Source organism: Hemisphaericaspora subhashii (assembly GCF_019202705.1).
Source record: "Hemisphaericaspora subhashii strain CBS 10753 chromosome Unknown scaffold121, whole genome shotgun sequence".
Lineage (NCBI taxonomy): Eukaryota > Fungi > Ascomycota > Pichiomycetes > Serinales > Debaryomycetaceae > Hemisphaericaspora > Hemisphaericaspora subhashii.
This window is the reverse complement of record NW_026057193.1, coordinates 1-19,499: the sequence shown is the minus strand read 5'-3', so window position 1 is coordinate 19,499 and position 19,499 is coordinate 1. Positions and strand designations below refer to the sequence as shown.

General features: G+C 33.4%; 8 protein-coding genes across 8 annotated transcripts; 5 read left to right on the top strand and 3 right to left on the bottom strand. All coding sequences in view use genetic code 12, as the record gives it.

Annotated features, from left to right (window-relative positions):
* Window positions 1–142: 142 nt before the first annotated feature.
* Window positions 143–3,418, bottom strand: J8A68_000241 (uncharacterized protein; the record flags this gene model as incomplete). Its single annotated transcript, XM_049406186.1, has 1 exon — window positions 143–3,418. The coding sequence occupies one exon, from the start codon at window positions 3,416–3,418 to the stop codon at window positions 143–145; it is 3,276 nt and encodes a 1,091-aa protein (XP_049266451.1).
* Window positions 3,419–3,914: 496 nt separating this feature from the next.
* DRG1 (GTP-binding protein) lies at window positions 3,915–5,018 on the bottom strand (the record flags this gene model as incomplete). The annotated part of the gene is made up of 1 exon (XM_049406175.1): window positions 3,915–5,018. One exon carries the CDS (start codon window positions 5,016–5,018, stop codon window positions 3,915–3,917), a length of 1,104 nt encoding a protein of 367 aa, XP_049266450.1.
* Window positions 5,019–5,256: 238 nt separating this feature from the next.
* FUN12 (translation initiation factor eIF5B) lies at window positions 5,257–8,313 on the top strand (the record flags this gene model as incomplete). Its single annotated transcript, XM_049406164.1, has 1 exon — window positions 5,257–8,313. The coding sequence occupies one exon, from the start codon at window positions 5,257–5,259 to the stop codon at window positions 8,311–8,313; it is 3,057 nt and encodes a 1,018-aa protein (XP_049266449.1).
* Window positions 8,314–8,640: 327 nt separating this feature from the next.
* Window positions 8,641–9,027, top strand: J8A68_000238 (uncharacterized protein; the record flags this gene model as incomplete). The annotated part of the gene is made up of 1 exon (XM_049406153.1): window positions 8,641–9,027. The coding sequence occupies one exon, from the start codon at window positions 8,641–8,643 to the stop codon at window positions 9,025–9,027; it is 387 nt and encodes a 128-aa protein (XP_049266448.1).
* Window positions 9,028–9,588: 561 nt separating this feature from the next.
* On the top strand, window positions 9,589–10,509 carry PHO15 (4-nitrophenylphosphatase; the record flags this gene model as incomplete). Its single annotated transcript, XM_049406142.1, has 1 exon — window positions 9,589–10,509. The coding sequence occupies one exon, from the start codon at window positions 9,589–9,591 to the stop codon at window positions 10,507–10,509; it is 921 nt and encodes a 306-aa protein (XP_049266447.1).
* An 870-nt stretch (window positions 10,510–11,379) lies between these two features.
* Window positions 11,380–11,973, top strand: YPD1 (Ypd1p; the record flags this gene model as incomplete). Its single annotated transcript, XM_049406130.1, has 1 exon — window positions 11,380–11,973. The coding sequence occupies one exon, from the start codon at window positions 11,380–11,382 to the stop codon at window positions 11,971–11,973; it is 594 nt and encodes a 197-aa protein (XP_049266446.1).
* Window positions 11,974–12,073: 100 nt separating this feature from the next.
* On the bottom strand, window positions 12,074–13,732 carry ALG9 (dolichyl-P-Man:Man(6)GlcNAc(2)-PP-dolichol alpha-1,2-mannosyltransferase; the record flags this gene model as incomplete). The annotated part of the gene is made up of 1 exon (XM_049406119.1): window positions 12,074–13,732. One exon carries the CDS (start codon window positions 13,730–13,732, stop codon window positions 12,074–12,076), a length of 1,659 nt encoding a protein of 552 aa, XP_049266445.1.
* Window positions 13,733–16,350: 2,618 nt separating this feature from the next.
* Window positions 16,351–17,997, top strand: J8A68_000234 (uncharacterized protein; the record flags this gene model as incomplete). The annotated part of the gene is made up of 1 exon (XM_049406108.1): window positions 16,351–17,997. The coding sequence occupies one exon, from the start codon at window positions 16,351–16,353 to the stop codon at window positions 17,995–17,997; it is 1,647 nt and encodes a 548-aa protein (XP_049266444.1).
* Window positions 17,998–19,499: the final 1,502 nt, after the last annotated feature.

Here is a 19,499-nt window from a genome sequence, read left to right as displayed (position 1 = left end):
TGGACTCACAAGATATTTCACTCACTGTCGCTACCCCCCATTCTTGCTAATAAAACTGATTGTGAATTTAAAAAGACTAAAGAAAACGATCGTAATATGACTGAATACATGTATATATATAAAAGGTAAAAGTGGCTTCACGCTAACTAAAATATTTTTGAACAATATCAAGATCTGAATGATTCTTTTGTAAAAGAGCAATCGCTTCACTATGAGGAATTGAACCTAATAACAGTCTTGTTGAACCAACTATCCTTTCAACTATCTCACCACCTATTGATGCATGCGCCAAGGCTTGAATTACCGAATCAACCACTTTTGGAATTTGATTCCTAATAGCGGGGTGTTGATTATCAATTAATTCGCTTAAAAAAATGTAAGCATATGGAGCAGCCGTCTCATCCTGTACAATTGGAAGTAATGTAATCCATTGTTCAATTATCGCATTTAAATTTGGTATTGATGAGGAGAAGACACGGCACACTTTGGCAACAGAAGACACCGAATTCTCAGTAGCATGGATGTTTTCATCAGCTCTTGCATCAGGAACCGAAGCCATCTTGAACATAGGTTCCAAACATTTCAAACAAAACTCGCGGTAATTGTCTCCCCCATATTCAGCAGCGACACCAACGGCATATGAGCTGGCTTGACGGATCCCCGCGTGTGATGAAGTAATCGACTCTGATACAACATTGATAAACATATCCTTGTAGATCACCGAACTTGGCCCACAGTGTTCCAAGATGTCACAGACTACACACAAGCCACAAAGTTTAACATTAGTGTTTTCATCGTTGATAAAAGTAGCTATGGTTGGTGCTAAAAGTTGAAAGGCTGGAAGGAAGTTGGATTTTGTATTCTTAAAAATTGATGATATAGCTTTGTTAATTTCATCTAGTAACTCTTCATCGGTGTATTCTTCCTCATCCTCTTCCACATCTTCTGTGTATTCATCATCTTCTGTGTCACGAGCTTTGATTCTCTCGTAAATCTCCACAAGGTTAGAATTAATTGATTTGGCCAAGGAATCCAATTGCATCGACGAAAGCGAATTGGGGCTCAATACACTAATACACTCAACCAAAGAAGTATAATATGCGACAAGTAATTCCGGAACCGGTTCACTTGTCAAGACTTCAATCAACTTTTCGGAAGTTTTGGACCAAAACATCAAAGTGTCTGGAGAATTGTTCCCAGTGGCTGCAACAGAACATTTGAGCAAAGATGCGAGAGTTAATGCAGCAGAACCACGGACACCGTCATGAAGATAGAAATCTAATCCAGGAATGGCAATTTCTTCTACAATTTCTTTAACCCATGGGAAAAAGTCACCCTTCAATTGAATTGCGTAAGTTCTTAACAAATCAATAGCAGCAACCTTATCATCTAAAGCTGCAGTATGTACAGCGATTAATTTTCCTGATAAATTAATAACATCCCATTCTTCATTAGCATTATATTCCTCAGCTTGCTCTTCTTCTAGTAATGAAATATCTTGTGTTGCTTTCGCAGCAGCCAACAAAGGTGGTAATACTGAAGGCAAATAAGGTAAGAAGTCCTTACCAATAATTCTACAGATTCTTCCCCAAGCTTGCTCTAAATATTGCTTTACTGGATCGTCATCTTGAACAGCTGTTTCCTGAATATGTCCGAATAAATTTATCAAATCTTGACAATGAGGAGCAAATTTCTCTTTGCCAACTGCTACTGCTATCAAGGTAGAGCATTCAATACATTTAGCCTTCAATAATCTGTTTTCTTCACCCATATCGGTTTTCAAAACATCAGTAAGTAATGGCATTAAAGTATCATAATACTTGATGAACATTTTCTCTGCCGAATCAGCAATAATTGCAATTGTAGTTAATACTTGTTCTTGGACATATCTTTTTGGAGATTGTAATAAACCCAATAAATTATTCAATAAGTCGTCCAAATATGGTTCCAAGACGTCTTTACTTGCAGCCTCAGAAAAATTGACTAATGCAGCAGCAGCATGGGCTTGTACACGTGGAACGGACTTGTTTGTTAATTTCGAAATCAACGCTGGTAAGATTCTGTTCCCGGAAGTTCTTTGAATGACATCTGCAAAATCAGTAGATATCTGGCCTAATGCATTACAACAAGCATATTGAACTCTTGGGTGTTCATCTTCTAAGGCTGGTAATATCATGTCCAAAATTTTTGGAATTTCATTCATCAAGACATCAGCACATCCTTCTGCAGCCGACGAAATCGCCATAAGTGCTGCTTGCCTTTCTCTCCAATTGCTTGATTGTATCATTGCTGGAATATATTGGAACAATGGAGCTGCCAAAGCTTGTCCATTCAATCTCAAAGCAACACGGTCCAACGCTTGTCTAGCAGCATCATGCTCTGGTTCCTCATCGTCATCTTCAGTGTTATCGCTATTATTCCATTCTGCAGCATCATCATCATCAATGCAAACTTCTGTCATCATGGATAAAGTAATGAGTACCATTTCCTCGGTATAAGAAGTAGTTCGTTTACACATAGATGGAGATACTTCGGCAAAAGTTGTAAGCAATTCTAAGGAGGCCATTCTAGTATTTGAATCCAAATCTTTGTGTTTAGATACCGTGGCACAGAATTCAATAATTGTTGGAAACATGTCTTTGAACATCTTGGGTGCCAATTCAACCAAATCAATCAACGATTCCAATACTAAAGCCAATGCATTATCTTGACCATTTTGCAAAAATCTTGGTAAAGAATTCAATAAATTAGGCAACAATGGTGATAAGCGTTGCCAGTTTTTCTTAGGAAGCTCCCTAAAAAATGCAACAAAAGCGGTACAGGCTGCAATACGGACTTCATCATTCTGATCTTCGAATCCACTGTTGAATATTGGTAATATATCGTCTATTAATGTCTGATCAATTAATTCTGGGGAAGTGGAGAATACTCTAAATGCTGACTCACGGAAACTAGGGTCTGGGTTTCTAGATGCTTCAAATAAGGTAGGGAGAAGTTCATTCCAAGAACCTGGAGGTGATGCATCTTCTTTTGCAACTTCAGAAATAGCATCAGAAAGTTTATGTCTGACTTGATTTGATTGCTGTGATGAAAACCCATTCAACAATATTGCTCGAATTTGAGCTCTAACTGGTTCACTGATGACTCCAATTGTCCGATCCGTAACACTAGCCAATTCTTTTGGAGATTTAATAGCAAGCCTTCTAAATAAAACAGCTGCAAATGCTCTAATAGTGTCATTTATACCCATACAGGCTTGTTCAGCTAAGAAAACCAACAACATCTCAACATTGGCTTTTATTGACCAGTCATTATCAAGTGACTTTTCAGCAGCAGCTCTAATCTCATTATTTGAGGATGACAAGCTCTCCAATAATTGTGTTAAAACACCTTGTACTTCTTCTGGTAATATTGACATTGCTTTCTTTTCAATTCAAAGCAAGTAAAGGACAGTTGTAAGGGATGTTACCAAGTATACAATAAAAGCAATTTTCTCTCTTTACAAAAAGAATATAGTTTCAAAAATCGTGTAATTCGTCAAATTCCAATTAAAGCTTTAAATGAATCCCTTTGAAGTATTACTCAGAAACAGATGGAACTGATGAAATGTAAATTCTTTAAAGAAGAAGGAGAAGAAGAAGACCTCAATTGAGCAAGAAGGGGGATCGCTTAATTTTTCATAGAGACTGAAAAAAAAAACAAAAAAAAATTTCAGAAGAGATATCACGTGACATGAAACTGTCCAGTCTCTCTCTGGTCACTACAATATTAAAGTATAGATGCTTATCAGTGAATGCAAGCTAGTATAGAGACCGAACGATGTAGAGAAATAATTAAAGTTTCATGTTAGGGAATATGCTATGAAAAATCCGAAAAAAAATTCAAATTATGCATTAAGAAATTCCTATTTCTATTTATCGTTTTAAAATCGTAATGACATCTTCATCTTCCAACAGATGAGATAAACCAACAATTTGGGGTTGATGCTTCACTGAAGTCCCATATACTAATGCATTTCTAAAGTCTTCAACCAAAGACTTGTGGATAGAATTACAGAAATCTTCAACAGTACATCTGTCACTTCTCAAAACGACAGGTTCATTAAAATCTGGCAACTTCCCCTTTGGTTTTGTGTAAACTCTTACCAAATTAAGTTTATCCCACATCATTTCCAACAAAGCATCCAAGTTCCATCCATTACCAGAAGAAATTGGAATAGCATCCGGAATCTTTGTTAAAAGATTCAATTCTTCGATGGAGAATGAATCAATCTTGTTTAATACATAAACGGCAGGAATATATCTTCTTGCTTTTGCTTCTATAGCATCGATCAAGTCATCAACGGTGGCATCACATCTGAAAGCTATATTTGCCGAATTGATTCTATATTCAGACATGACGGCTCTAATTTCGTCATTATCCAAATGTGTTAAAGGAGCGGTGGTTGTAATATTGATCCCCCCTCTTTCTTTCTTTGTGATGACAATATTGGGTGGTTGTTTGTTAATTCTTATCCCCATACCTTCTAGTTCTTGTTCGATGATTCTTTTATGTTGTAATGGCTTATTGACATCTAAAACCAAAAACAATAAATTCACAGATCTGGCGACCGCGATAACTTGCTTACCTCTACCCTTACCATCTTTAGCACCTTCAATGATACCAGGTAAATCCAACATTTGAATCTTGGCCCCTTTATACTTAATAGTACCAGGAACTGTGGTTAAGGTTGTGAATTCATATGCAGCTGCTTCTGAATGAGTACCAGTTAACTTAGATAACAATGTAGATTTACCAACCGACGGAAAACCCACAAACCCAATAGTTGCCACCCCTGTTCTTGCCACATCGAACCCAATACCACCACCTCCACCTCCTGAAGAACTATCAGTCAATAATTCTCGTCTTAATTTGGCTAATTTTGCCTTAAGTTGACCCAAATGAAAAGACGTAGCTTTATTTTTTTGGGTCTTTGCCATTTCATCTTCGATGGCTTTGATTTTCTCTACAGTAGTCATCTCTCTTGGTGTTTTGCTTTTCAACTAAAGAGTAAGAGGTAATCAGATCGATGGTTGTAATAATTTTTTTTTTCAATTTCTTTTGAAAAGAAATGAGATCAAATAAAAAAAGGTCGTGTGAAGACACAATCGATGCAAGAAGAATAAAACGTACGAAGAGAAGAAAAAATTTCATTAAATTGAGTGACTCTCTCATTGAAATAGACCTTTCTTAATCAACCATATAGAAACAATTAAAATGGCTAAAAAGGGAAAGAAGGGAGCCAAATCAGGTGGAGATTTTTGGGATGACGAAGATCTCGAACAAGAACAACCACAAGCTGAAGAATTCGGAACCCCTAGTGAATCAGTTGAGCCAGAAGATGTAGGAGCAGTTGCAGAAGAAACAGAAGAAGCAGAAAATGGATCTGGTCCAGTTGAAGCTTCTGCAGATGACATTGCTGGAGACTTTTTAGGTTCAATTCGTAAAAACAAACAAAAGAAGGAAAAGAAAGAAGAAGAGGATAAGAAAGCTAAAGATGGTCCTAAGATTTTATCAAAGAAAGAAAAGGAAAAATTAAAGAAGGAAGCTGAAAAGCAAAAGAAGAAAGAACAAGCCCAGAAGAAAAAGGCTCAACAAGCAACTAAAAAGGAACAAATCAAAGAAGCCAATAGACAAAATGCTGCTGCTGCATCTGTATCTGCTTCTGCTACTCCAGAACCTGAAGATGGAGCTGAAGAATCTTCTCCAAAGCCTGCTGCCAAGAAAGGTAAGAAGGTCCCTGCTGGTCTTGCTGCGTTAAAACGTCAATTGGAATTAAAGAAGCAATTGGAAGAAGAGCAACGTCGTTTGGAAGAAGAAGAAGAACAACGTAGGTTGGAGGAAGAAAGACGTGCAGCAGAAGAGGAAGCCGAGAAGGAAGCTGCCAGAGCTGCAAAGAAGGAAAAAGAAAGATTAAAAAAGGAACAATTGAAAGCTGAAGGTAAGCTTTTGACTAAGAAACAAAAGGAAGAAAAGAAATTACAAGAACGTCGTCGTCAACAATTGTTACAAGCTGGAAATATTACCATTGCTGGTTTGGAAAAATCTTCAGACGAAACTCCAAAACCAAAGAAGATTGTTTATACCAAGAAGAAGTCCACCAAACCTAAAACTTTCATCCAAAAAGCACCAGTTAAGGTCGCAGAAAAGAAGGAAGAAGAGGACGAAGAGGAAGCCTTGATTGATGACTGGGAAAAGATGGCATTGGACGATGATGAACCTGTCACCGAAGATTGGGAAGCCGGGTTAGAGGAAGAAGCCGAAGGGCCTGCTGAAGAAGAAGACGCAGAAGCTATAAAAGCACAAGAAGAAGCTAAGCGTAAGGCCGAAGAAGCTGCTCAAAAAGCTAAGGAAGCTGAAGAAGCTGCACGTAAAGCCAAAGAAGCAGCAGAACAAAAAGCCAAGGAAGAAGCTAAGAAGAAGGCAGCATTGGTTAACCAAAAGACTGAAGCTACTCCATCTGAAAAGGACTTACGTTCTCCAATTTGTTGTATTTTGGGTCACGTCGATACTGGTAAGACTAAATTATTAGATAAAATTCGTCAAACTAACGTGCAAGGAGGAGAAGCTGGTGGTATTACCCAACAAATTGGTGCAACATATTTCCCAGTTGATGCTATCAAACAGAAGACTGCAGTTATGGCTCAATACGAAAAGCAAACATTTGAAGTTCCTGGTTTATTAATTATTGATACTCCAGGTCACGAGTCTTTCACAAACTTAAGATCTCGTGGTTCTTCCTTATGTAACATTGCTATTTTAGTTATTGACATCATGCATGGTTTAGAACAACAAACCCTTGAATCTATAAGATTATTAAGAGATAGAAAAGCTCCATTTATTGTTGCATTAAACAAAATTGATAGATTATATGATTGGAAAGAAATCCCTAATAATTCTTTTAGAGATTCTTTTGCTAAACAAGATAAATCCGTTCAAGCTGAATTCCACAATAGATATGAACAAATCAAATTAGCCTTAGCAGAACAAGGTTTGAATTCTGAATTATATTTCCAAAACAAGAATATGTCCAAGTATGTTTCTATCGTTCCTACTTCTGCTGTTACTGGTGAAGGTGTTCCAGATTTATTATGGTTATTACTTGAATTGACTCAAAAGAGAATGTCTAAACAATTGATGTATTTATCCAAGGTTGAAGCAACTATTTTGGAAGTTAAAGTCGTTGAAGGTTTTGGTTACACAATTGATGTTGTCTTGTCTAATGGTATTTTAAGAGAAGGTGATCGTGTTGTTTTGTGTGGTTTGAATGGTCCTATTGCAACCAATATCAGGGCATTATTAACCCCACCTCCATCTCGTGAATTGCGTATTAAATCCGAATATATCCATCATAAAGAAGTTAAGGCTGCTTTGGGTGTAAAGATTGCTGCTAATGATTTAGAAAAGGCTGTTGCCGGTTCTCGTTTGATTGTCGTTGGTGAAGATGACGACGAAGAAGAAATTATGGATGAAGTTATGGATGATTTGACTGGTTTATTGGATTCAGTTGATAGCTCAGGGAAGGGTGTTGTTGTCCAAGCATCTACATTAGGTTCTTTGGAAGCATTGTTGGATTTCTTAAAGGATATGAAGATTCCAGTTATGTCTATTGGATTAGGTCCTGTGTATAAGAGAGATGTGATGAAGGCGACTACTATGTTGGAAAGAGCACCAGAATTAGCTGTGATGTTGTGTTTTGATGTTAAGATTGATAAAGAAGCGGAGCAATATGCTGAAGAACAAAATATTAAGATCTTCAATGCTGATATCATTTATCATTTGTTTGATGCTTTCACTGCATATCAAACGAAATTGCTTGAAGCCCGTCGTAAAGAATTTATGGAATATGCCGTTTTACCATGTGTTTTGAAGACAATTCAAATTATTAACAAGAGAAATCCAATGATTATTGGTGTGGATGTTGTTGAAGGTTGTGTTCGTGTCGGAACTCCAATTTGTGCTGTCCGTACCGACCCAGTTACCAAACATCCTAATATTATGGTTTTGGGTAAGGTTGTTTCATTAGAAGTTAATCATAAATCACTTGATCATGTTAAGAAGGGTCAAACTTCAGCAGGTGTGGCTATGAGATTAGAAAACCCATCATCTGCTCAACCAACATGGGGTCGTCATGTCGATGAAACTGATAACTTATACTCTTTGATCTCACGTAGATCTATTGATACTTTGAAGGATCCTGCATTCCGTGAAACAGTTTCAAGAGATGATTGGTTATTAATTAAGAAATTGAAACCAGTATTTGACATCAAGTAATTTTTAACTCTTTCTGTGTACATATATACGTATATTATTTAGTTTCTCTTTGTGTAGCATGGTGTATGCTTGTTTTATATATATATAATAGTTTATTTTTATAGTTTAAATCAGAAAGGTAGTTTATTAATGGGCACTCTTACTGGATTCATAATGAGGATGATATCGCGATGGTCGTGTACTAAAACCGAAACGTAATTGGTAGCGCAAGCAAATGTTAGCCTACCAATTAGGATAAGCTGAAAAATAAGATGAAAAAAAACTCAGACAAAAAGGGTTGGTGAAAGACAAACTACCCCATTTTAATAACCAAAGCAAATATATACCATGCAAGACTTACCACCTATTGCAGGATACGAACCTATCCAATGGAAGAGAAACCTTCCAGCTAGAGGTTTTAGAGGATCAGTTTTCTTTTGGGGGATTGTGGGAGTAATGGCATTTGGATTCTATAGACATCATCTTGGAACAGCTGAACAACGTGAATTAACTAGAGAAAAGAGGTGGGCTCGTTTCCATTTAGAACCATTATTGTTGGCTGAAGAAGATAGAAATATTGCTAGAAGATATTATGCTGAAATGACTAGACAAGAATTGATTAGAGAATCAATGAGTCCTGAAACTAGAGCTAAATTTGATCAAGAAATTTATCATGATAAATCCAAGTTCCGTTTCCCAAGATATACTGCCGGTGTTGATCCAGATGATTTTTAAGGTCTTGGGAATGGATAGAATGAGTGGTTGTTGAATAATATAGTCGATTTGGGTTGATTTTTAAGAAAGTAGATAATTATCATAAAGGAAGAGAAAAGAGAGAGTCGTTGGTTAACATTCTCTAGAATGAATATTAGCATGTTCAATGCTGGTTCTACTATAGATTGGTTTTTCCACTTGTTTGAATAATAATGATATTTATCCCAGGGTAATTTTTTCATGAGATTCTTCTCTTTTTAATGTGTTTTTGTATCTTTCATTAAGTAAATTGGACTGCTTTTTAAACATTTTGTAGCATATAATAATAAAAATAGTATATTTATTTGAAGGTTCTATGTCTTTTATTCTTGGTTGATAATCGACCTCCCGACGTGTGATTTAATTCAATTGAAATTGTCTCCTGTAAATGTGTCGCGACACTAAAAACGACACTGTCAAAAAAAAGAAACTTCAACGTTTTTTTATTTTTCAATCAAATCCGATAACACTTTCTCTCTGATTTTCCAGTAGAGATTAAAAACTAAAACACACACCTCTTAGTAGTAAACAAAGAGTAGCAATATGTCAGTGAAGATAAAGACAAAGGAACAAGTGACTGAATTAATTAATCAATATGATTATTTCTTATTTGATTGTGATGGAGTATTATGGTTAGGAGATCATTTACTTCCTCATGTTCCAGAAACATTAGATTTATTAAAACAAGCAGGAAAAACCGTGATATTTGTTACTAATAATTCTACTAAATCTCGTGATGATTATTTACATAAATTTGAAAAATTAGGAATTAAAGGAATTACAAAAGATGAAGTATTTGGTTCATCATATGCTTCAGCAGTTTATATTGATAAGATATTAAAATTACCTAAAAATAAGAAGATTTGGGTATTAGGAGAAGAAGGGATTGAAAAGGAATTGAATGAATTAGGTTATGTTACAATTGGAGCTAATGATCCTTTATTAATTGAAGATGGTGTTAAATTTAATCCTGATCATCCATATCTTGTTGAATTAGATGATGAAGTTGGTTGTGTATTATGTGGTTTAACATTAAATTTAAATTATTTAAAATTATCAATTACTATGCAATATTTATTAAAAGATAATAAATCAATACCATTTATTGCCACTAATATTGATTCAACATTTCCATCAAAGGGGAAATTATTAATTGGAGCTGGTTCAATCATTGATACTGTTTCATATGCTAGTGGACGTAAACCTGATGCTATATGTGGTAAACCTAATCAATCAATGATGAATTCAATTAAGGCTGATAATCCTGGATTATTAAACAATCCAAAGAGAGGTCTTATGATTGGTGATCGTTTAAATACTGATATGAAGTTTGGTAGAGATGGTGGATTAGATACTTTATTAGTATTAACGGGTATTGAGACAGAAGATATGGTGTTATCTTTAGATAAAGATGTATCTCCAACTTATTATATGAATAAATTGGGTGATTTATATGAATTATAATTACCCTGCAATGATAATAATATTATACAAATAAAAAAGAATTGATAGACGTTTATAAATAGAAAGGTTTTAATAGATATTTTGATTTTGCGTAGATATACAATTAATATACATATATATACGGTTTATGCATACATATACATAGACATAATAATAGATTGTAAATTGATAAATGTTGTTGTTAAATATCATTTCCATCAATTACGTCATTGTAATAATTATACACGACGAGACAGACAGACAGGGAAAAAAAAAAGATGAAGAATTTCTCACCAAATTTATCAAATTACCTTTCAAGCCCATTAAGCGATAAATTTACACTTTTCTAATTAATAAAAACTAAAAGGAGAGAAAAGCCTGTAATTAAATTACAACAATTAAACAAAAAAAACTAATTAACAACTAATCATCAGTTTAACTGTTTAACTAATCCAAAGCTTCAATTTTTTTTTGTAATTTAATCTCAAATACATCCTTTGATTAATTATAAGTTCATTAAATAAATAAATAATATAAAGTTCAGCCCTGCGCTAAATTTAATTATAACATTCCATCAATCCAAAAGCTTTTACAACATAATTAGTGTTAAAGGTAGATTTCATTATAAACAATTTCCATCTATTTTTAATTGATTGAATTTTCAGTTGTAAAATTACGTGGGGAGAAGAATCATAAATCATTAAACGGTTATTTATTATTAATATTGAAAAGATTAAAACAAAAAAGGGATCCACACGCCCCCTCCCTTAGTCGTATCATTCACTCGCTAATATTTTTGCTTTCATAGGTGATTAATAAACCAAGACAGCATATTACTCCTTTCATTACAACTAGAAAGGATATTCAATTTTAAGGATCATTCATCAAAAGATGTCAGAAGAGAAAAGACAAAAATTACAAGAAACAGGACTTGTAGAATGGTCAGTATTCAGTGAAATAGTAGCCATGGATGAAGATGAAGAAGGCTTTTCTCAATCATTAGTCCAAACTTTTGTAGATCAAGTTGAAGAAACATTTGAACAAATTAATACTTATATATCTGAAAAAAATCTTGAAAAATTATCATCAGCTGGTCATTTCTTAAAAGGTTCTGCTGCTGCTTTAGGTTTAACGACAATTTCTAATCAATGTGAAAGAATTCAAAATTATGGTCATAAAGTTAATTTCGATAATTTTACTTTAACAAAATCAACAATAGATCCATCATCATCATCATCACTATCAAATATAGGAGACACCACCAGATCAAATAATCATAGTAATATTAATAGTTCAGGTAGTACCCCATCACCAGAGAATAACTATACACCAGTAGAATCAGGAACACAAGCGAGCCATAGTCTAACAGATATACCCGATGAATCAAGTGATGATTTTTGGATTGCATTAATTAAAGATGCTTTGAATAAAGCAAGAGATGGATTTGAAAAATCAAGAGCTGCATTAAATGAATATTATGCATAAAGTCTTTGTCTCTCCAAGTTGTCTGTCTTTTATATTATACATAAATAAAATTTGCTTAATACTACTAATTACTTATTCTATAAAATCCCTCTCCACAGTTTTATGATTGTCTTTTTAATACACAGAATTCCATATATTCAACTTTATATGGAATTAATTTACGTAAAACCTTTGGAATATAAATTAATTTCCCAATTAGATTATGATTACCTTCAGGATTTAATATCTTATTACAGGTTAATAATTTCCATTGTTCATCAACTAATGATAAATCTGGATTTATTAACTTTGGTTGACTTCTAACTTGTGAATTATCAACAAAATAATCACATTGTTCTAATGATATTATTTTATCAACTTCAAATTGATTCTTATTATTCATATGAGGTGGGATAAATGTAGTTGAATCAATTAATGAACTGGACAGTTCATGGAAATCTCCCGGTAAAAGTCCATCAAATCCACAATCGACATATCTAAGTCTATAGTTATCAGGAAGGAAAAATGAAGTTGGGAAATGATACCATTCTTTACCCATACATACATTTTGCGGTTCTATGTAACTTGAGACCTGGGATGATTCGGAAAATATTTGAAATGTTGTCAACGGGGCACTATAATTTTCAACAAGATTAAAGATTCTTAAACTTGATAAAGCTATAATTGAAATAATAAACCCAATTTGAATCAATTTGATATTGATTCTTTTCTTGATGAAATTATTAATTTTTGATAAAAATATTGCAGCCAGTAATGATATCAAGGGATATATTGGATAAAGAAATCTTTCTTCTTTATGAGGTTGCAAAAAGAATATCAGACACCATATGACTAATTGCAGGGATATAAACAATGATAATGATTTCAATTGAGTAATAAATGGATTGAAGAAAATACCCAAGCATGACAATGGAACCAAAACATGAAAATTAAGTATCAAATTAAAAATATAGTATGAAACTGGTTCAACCCCGAATATTTCTGGACCTTCACCTTCTCCACCAAACACATTATATAATACAATATTGGCAGGAATAAATATTGGGAATTTTTGATAGAAGATTGAATCAATAACAATTATAGGGATAATAACAATCAACAACACACCAAAACATTTAATTAATATTCCAAATGGGATCTTCTTAGTTAATACCATAGACAAAGTATACACTCCAATTGGCAAACCCAACGCAAATGAAAATGGCCAACCCAACAATCCACCTACCAAATACCAGAAAATTGCACCAATTAATGGACTTTGTCTACTAGACCCAGACTTCTTTACCATTTCTACTATACAACTCATTGCAAGAATTGTAGTTTGCATAGCCAATGTCGAAGGCAACAACGCGACACCAGCATGACTCATACCTGGAGCAATTGAACTAAATAATAACCACCAATTGGCTATACTATTTGAATGATATAACAACTTCTTAAATAATATTAATTCACATAAGCTTGTCATTCCAGACAAGGCAATAATTCTAATCCCATAAAATATTGACATTGGTTCAATGTTGAAATATTGGAAAAACTTCCCTATTATATAATATGGGATTAAATAACTATATGATCGTATTTTAAATTCAGGTGAATATTCCCAAGTTTGTTTTCCAAAATTTCTTAATAAAAGATTCAAGGGTTCCCAATAATTATAAGTCTCATCACAATCAGCAATGATCATATATATAGCTGAATATAGACGATAAGCTATATTAAGACCAATCAATGCATATTGGATCGGTGTTAGTCTCATTTGGTATGGATTACGTTTGAAAGGGTATTTGACAGATAGAATAATTTAAATGTCTAAAATTGGTGAATTCTTTTTTTATCGACACGCTAAAGTCACATGGTAGCCTCAATTGGACGAAAAGCTAAACGGTATTCAGGACAGATATTCCGAGCGAACAATCAAGAATAGGTGTTGAAAATATGCCCCCCCCTTTAAGGGAACAGGAAGAAAGACAACAGTTGAATGATGAATTTGTGTTTAGTGTCATCCCTTTCATTACTCTTCAAATTAGTTAGTATCTTTTATTGTGCTATACCCAAATCAGATGGCTGCGAAAACTAGAACACCCTTACTTGGATAATACATTTTTTATGAGTTGTAGTCAACACAATTAGTAAGAAGATACATTTCTTCATAAATTGATTGTAGTCCTGATATATATCTAATACAGGAATAGGTCTATGAATCATGAGCTTAATGGTTTCCACTATAGATTTGCTCTTAACCACATATATTTTCTTCACATTTTCCTGTATATTTTAAACAAATTCTTATATAAATTATTGTATAAGGTTCCTATTAAAAAACTCCATCTGGGACGAACCTAGATTAAGAGAGTAATTGAAGGAAAATGTCAATGATCGGCAGGTTAGAGTCTATAATGTGCATGAACTAGTATTTTTTCGTTACTGGTTCTACAAGCAAGCCTTCAGTAAGGTGGAAGTAGTTCCCCAGACAGTATGTATTTTTAGAACCAAAGAGAGGATCTGTACACGAGAAGGCATTGCCATTCCGAAAAACGGGTTACTAGCGCATAAATGACACATCGAGTGCAATAGAACGGAATTTGAATAAAAGTTTCTTTGTTCGCTACTCCACAATTACTTCCTAATTGAGAAACTGAGAAATGCGCTAAATTTTTCAATTTTTTTAAACGACGATTGCAACTAAATTTTTAAATAACGAATGCTCGCAATAATAATCACGAAATGCGATGAACAGTCAGAATGGGGAAATGAGAATTAATATCCTAGAGAATATCAGATTAGTTTGTACTATTATAACACTACAAGTTGGGTGGGAGCAAAGACTTGTGCAATCCCCAATTTCAAACGAACTATATTTCCGGATTTTCTTCAAGCAAGATCTAATCATTTCTTAGTCACTGAAACAATGAACTGTTATGCAACCTGCAAATATCTAAACGGGTATAAGAAAAAAAGGTTGACGGCTTAACGACCTGTTTCTTCAAGATTTGATATGTAAAACAAACGAAATGAAATAGTCATGCCTTATGTAAAGGGTGTAATGTTCCAAAAGGCGGGCTTCATACAAAAATGATGGGAATTGAATCATATTCAAAATTTGACAGAAAAATGTGAAAAAATCGAATGAATAAGATTGTAAAATTCTTGGCATAAAACTTCTAGGGTCAGTTATTAATAGCAACGGAGAACCGGAACTCCTGGGATGACGAATGAATCGCAAACCCCAATAACCACTTCTAGAACTACAGCAACATCCCCTTCTATATATATGATTGCTGCCCTGTGCGAACCAATGCGGTACTCTGCTTCTGCTATTGATGTTTTGTAGTGAAAAATTAGGGTAGTTCGGGTTAATGGCGGATGGGGGGGGGATTTTAAACTGAAAAAGAAATCAAAATGCGTTCTTTTTTTTGCGGTTACACACCAAATTTTTTATACCGACGACTTTTATTGATTGTTTTCGAGACCCATATTTTTATCTCTTCTCAAACCCCCCTCACCAAAAGACTTAAACCACATTTCGAGATAACAGATTACCTTATCAGTTGGCTGTTGCATTGGTGATTGTGGGGGGGGGGGGAATTTGATAAGCAATTCTTGATTACTCAAGAAAGATAAGCGTGGATCTTAAGACAAATATACTATGGTGGATCTTAGAGACAAGAAAGAATGGCCGGATGGTTGAAAAATTTTCTGGGATGAGGAGGAGGGGGGGAGCAAGCGATCTGTGCAACAGGGGATGGGTAAATGCTAGCGGGAAACTTTTATTTACCTTTATGTATGTAACAAGGCGGGACTAGAACATGAAACAAATAAATAACCCATAAAAGTCTAATTGTTGCAAGATTAATCGCCTTACCAGTCAACATGGGTTTATTGTTCCATCTTTCTACCAAGTTTTTCTTGGTATGGCACAGCGAGATGTAGATTTACTATTGAAGTATGGATGTAACACTGGGATGAACGGGTCATTCGAAAAAAATATTTATGGCGCCCGAACAGTAAGGTTGTAAGGAAGTCGTGTAGTTTCAATTAAAATGCCACTTAAGAATAAATGCAGGTTACTCCACAGTTTTACATTTTTAGTAAAACTTTAAAATGATCATTCTTTTGCCCCAAATGAATCATATATAAACAATCAACTGGTTGCTATTTTTCATTTTCATTTTCTTCTTATTCTTCTTCTCTCTTTCTTTGAAAACTTATAATACAACTTCTCTTAAGGATTGATAACTTTTTAAGTTTATAATAGAATATTGTCTTTACCATCATCAATTGCAACCAAAAGACAAAACTTTCGCACCTTGCTGCAAAAAAAAAAGACAATAAACATAGCCCACCCCACCTCACCACCACCACCACCTACAAAAGATGCCACAACCACCGCAGTCATTAATAGAGTTACCTAATGATATCTTGGATATCATAATATCACAATCATCATCAGACTTGTCTTCATTATCATCTGTTTGTAAGTCATTGAAGCATTTAATCAATCCTATTTTATATAAACATATTCTTATTTATGATGATGATCATTCATTTATGAAGATTAATAATGATTCCAATATTCAGTCATTTATTCATATTTCAAAATTGAGTCAATTTATCAATTCATTGACTATTTCTAATTTCAAATTAATTCAATCCATTCATATTCATTGTCATTCAAATTTCGCTCAATTTGATTATTATCAATTATACCATATATTAAATTCCTTTTGGAATTTAACTAATCATTCAATAGAATTTATAAACTTTGATGTTGATAATATTAGAAAGTTTCAATCTATTAATCAATATCTTCATAATAAGAATTGTACTGATATTATTGAAGAAAATGACGAAGAATTAGCATGGACCAATGTTCCTACTAATAATAAGTTGGTTAATCTTAAGAATTGGTCTATTTTGAATATTCAAGAATTACATAATTTGCCTTATAATCCAAATTTAAATAATTTGGATTTATTTATTGAAAGAAATTCACATGGTAGCGGTTGTTGCATCCCAGCTTCATCCAATTTATCATTAAATTTCCAATTAATAAGATCATTGCATTTAAATACTACAATTTCAACTTCAATTTTCAATCAATTATCAGTTAAATGTACCAGTTTGGAGAATTTATCAGTATCTTATAGCCATTCCTTTAATCAACCACCATTATCTATGGAATCTTTGGCTAATAAGATTGATTTTAATAACTTGAAACAATTGGAATTGAAATTGAATTGTTTACGTCATGATTGTAATTGTATTAATCAATTTTATCATGATTTATCACTTGTAGTTGATCCATATAAATCAAAATTATCAAAATTATCAATTATTAATTATAAAGCAAAGAATTCTACTAATAATTTACAACAATATAATTATTTAATATGTCATCAATTGAATGATTTATTTGAAAAATTCACCAAGATTGAATACTTGTATTTTAATATTAATGAATTTTTGAAAATTGATCAATTAAAGATTGATTGGAATAAGTTTTTAAAATCAATTGAGAAATTAAATTATTTAAACGATTTAATTATGGTTGACTTCTTTAATTGGTGGTTGCCTTCAATGTCCCAATCGATATCTCAAAATAATGATAATAATCAATCAAGTTTACAACTTTTATTAAATTCATGTCATTGCTCAAATTGTAATAAGATTAGATTTAAATTTATTTCAATGAGTGAATATGATGCCGAAAACAATTATACTCATAATTTTAATAAGTTTAATTATGAAGAGGATAAGGATATAGATAATCAATCAATTAATAAGATTATCATGAATAAATCAAATTCAAAATTCTTAAATTTTATTTATAATCAATTCAAATCACAATTTAATGAACCATTAATATATGGATTAATGATCGATTATTTCAAAGAGAATAGAGGTTTATTTCAACAAGATTTTCAACAATTATTTAAACATAATTGTTTGAATGGTTTATCAAATCAAAGTCATCAAAATAATAATCAATTGAGAATTAATTTTGGTGGTATAATAGTTTGATTCTTTTTTGGGTTTGGGAGTTTTTTAGTTAGCTTGTCTGCTTGTTTGCTTGTCTTTATTTATAGATTTTCTGATTTGTGTAATTCTTAATAGTGCTAATGACTTACGACTTATAAATTATACTGGATATTACTATATAAATTACTCTTTGTATGATGCAAATTTTGGCAAGAAAATTTTGCAGCCATATTGCGTAGAAGCATCATCATCTTTTAGTGCTGCAAAAATATTATGCCATCCTTTTCAAGCAATATTTGACTCTAAATAAGTATCTATCACTACCGCCAAATATTCCCAGCCCATTCATCAGTGCGCTAATACCTGAATGGCTTCCTTGCTCAAGATTATGAATAGCTAGTATTTTTTGGTGGTGAACAAATTAAATTGCTCACTGTTGAAAACATTTACCCGTTGCATATACATAAGCAAAACAAAATCAAAATACAGCCAAATCATGTTTTCAGATCAGATTAAACACTCGTGTGGATGGCATAAAATGATCCAATAGCCTAGCTTTTGAGTTTTACAGAAATTGGTAAATCCGAAACACTATATATCAGCTCATGGGTCGAACAATAGACCTTGAAATTACCAAAAAAAAAGACAATTTTGCGGTGCAAGATCTAACTAACTGTACCAAATGGTCGCGAGGTGCATCAAAAAGTCTTACTGAATTGGGCGGTCGCAGCATTTCACGTGCAAATCATGTGACATAATACACGTGACATAAGTTACACAAAACCAGATGCACGTGAAACTCACGTGAAAGTCATGTGGATTTCGTCATGTGATCACAATCTAAGTTGACGTCAATTCGACCCTCCCATTAGGTGTAGTTAACGGCAACTATATCCATTGGTCTATTTCATCATGTATCTAATAATATATATCAATTCTGTGAAAAATACTGAGGATTTGTTACATTTGTGAAAATTTCCTTATATGTGGTTCTATACCGGTGTCAGCTAAACATGAACCCTTTAATATTGCAACACAAGCTACAGGCAAAGTTATAAGCAATTCAGGGGATCTCAACGGCAGTGGATTTCAATTTTATTGGGGATTGAAATCTGGGCTTGAGCGTTGCTTTTGTGATTGTGATGCTTACAAACACAAGTTTACAAAAAGGAATCCCTACGGCGTCTAATTTTGGACCCTCCTCCAATCTGCTTCAAATCATATGGAAAGTAATCTCCCTTCTAGTCTTATCACATTCTGACGTTGATCTATCAATTTGATTAACATGTGGTTGAAATACTGCCAGTTGAAATATCTGTTTGTGGTTGAAAAGTTTACAAAAAGATGTTTACAAACAGGCATTTCTGTGGGCGGCTAATTTTCGACCCTCCTCCAAATTGCTTCATATTATATGGAAAGTAATCTCCCTGCTCCTGTAATCACATTCTGATGTTGATCTATCGATTTGATTAACATGTGGTGGAAATACTGCGAGTTGAAATATCTATTTGTGGTTGAAAAGTTTACAAAAAGATGTTTACAAA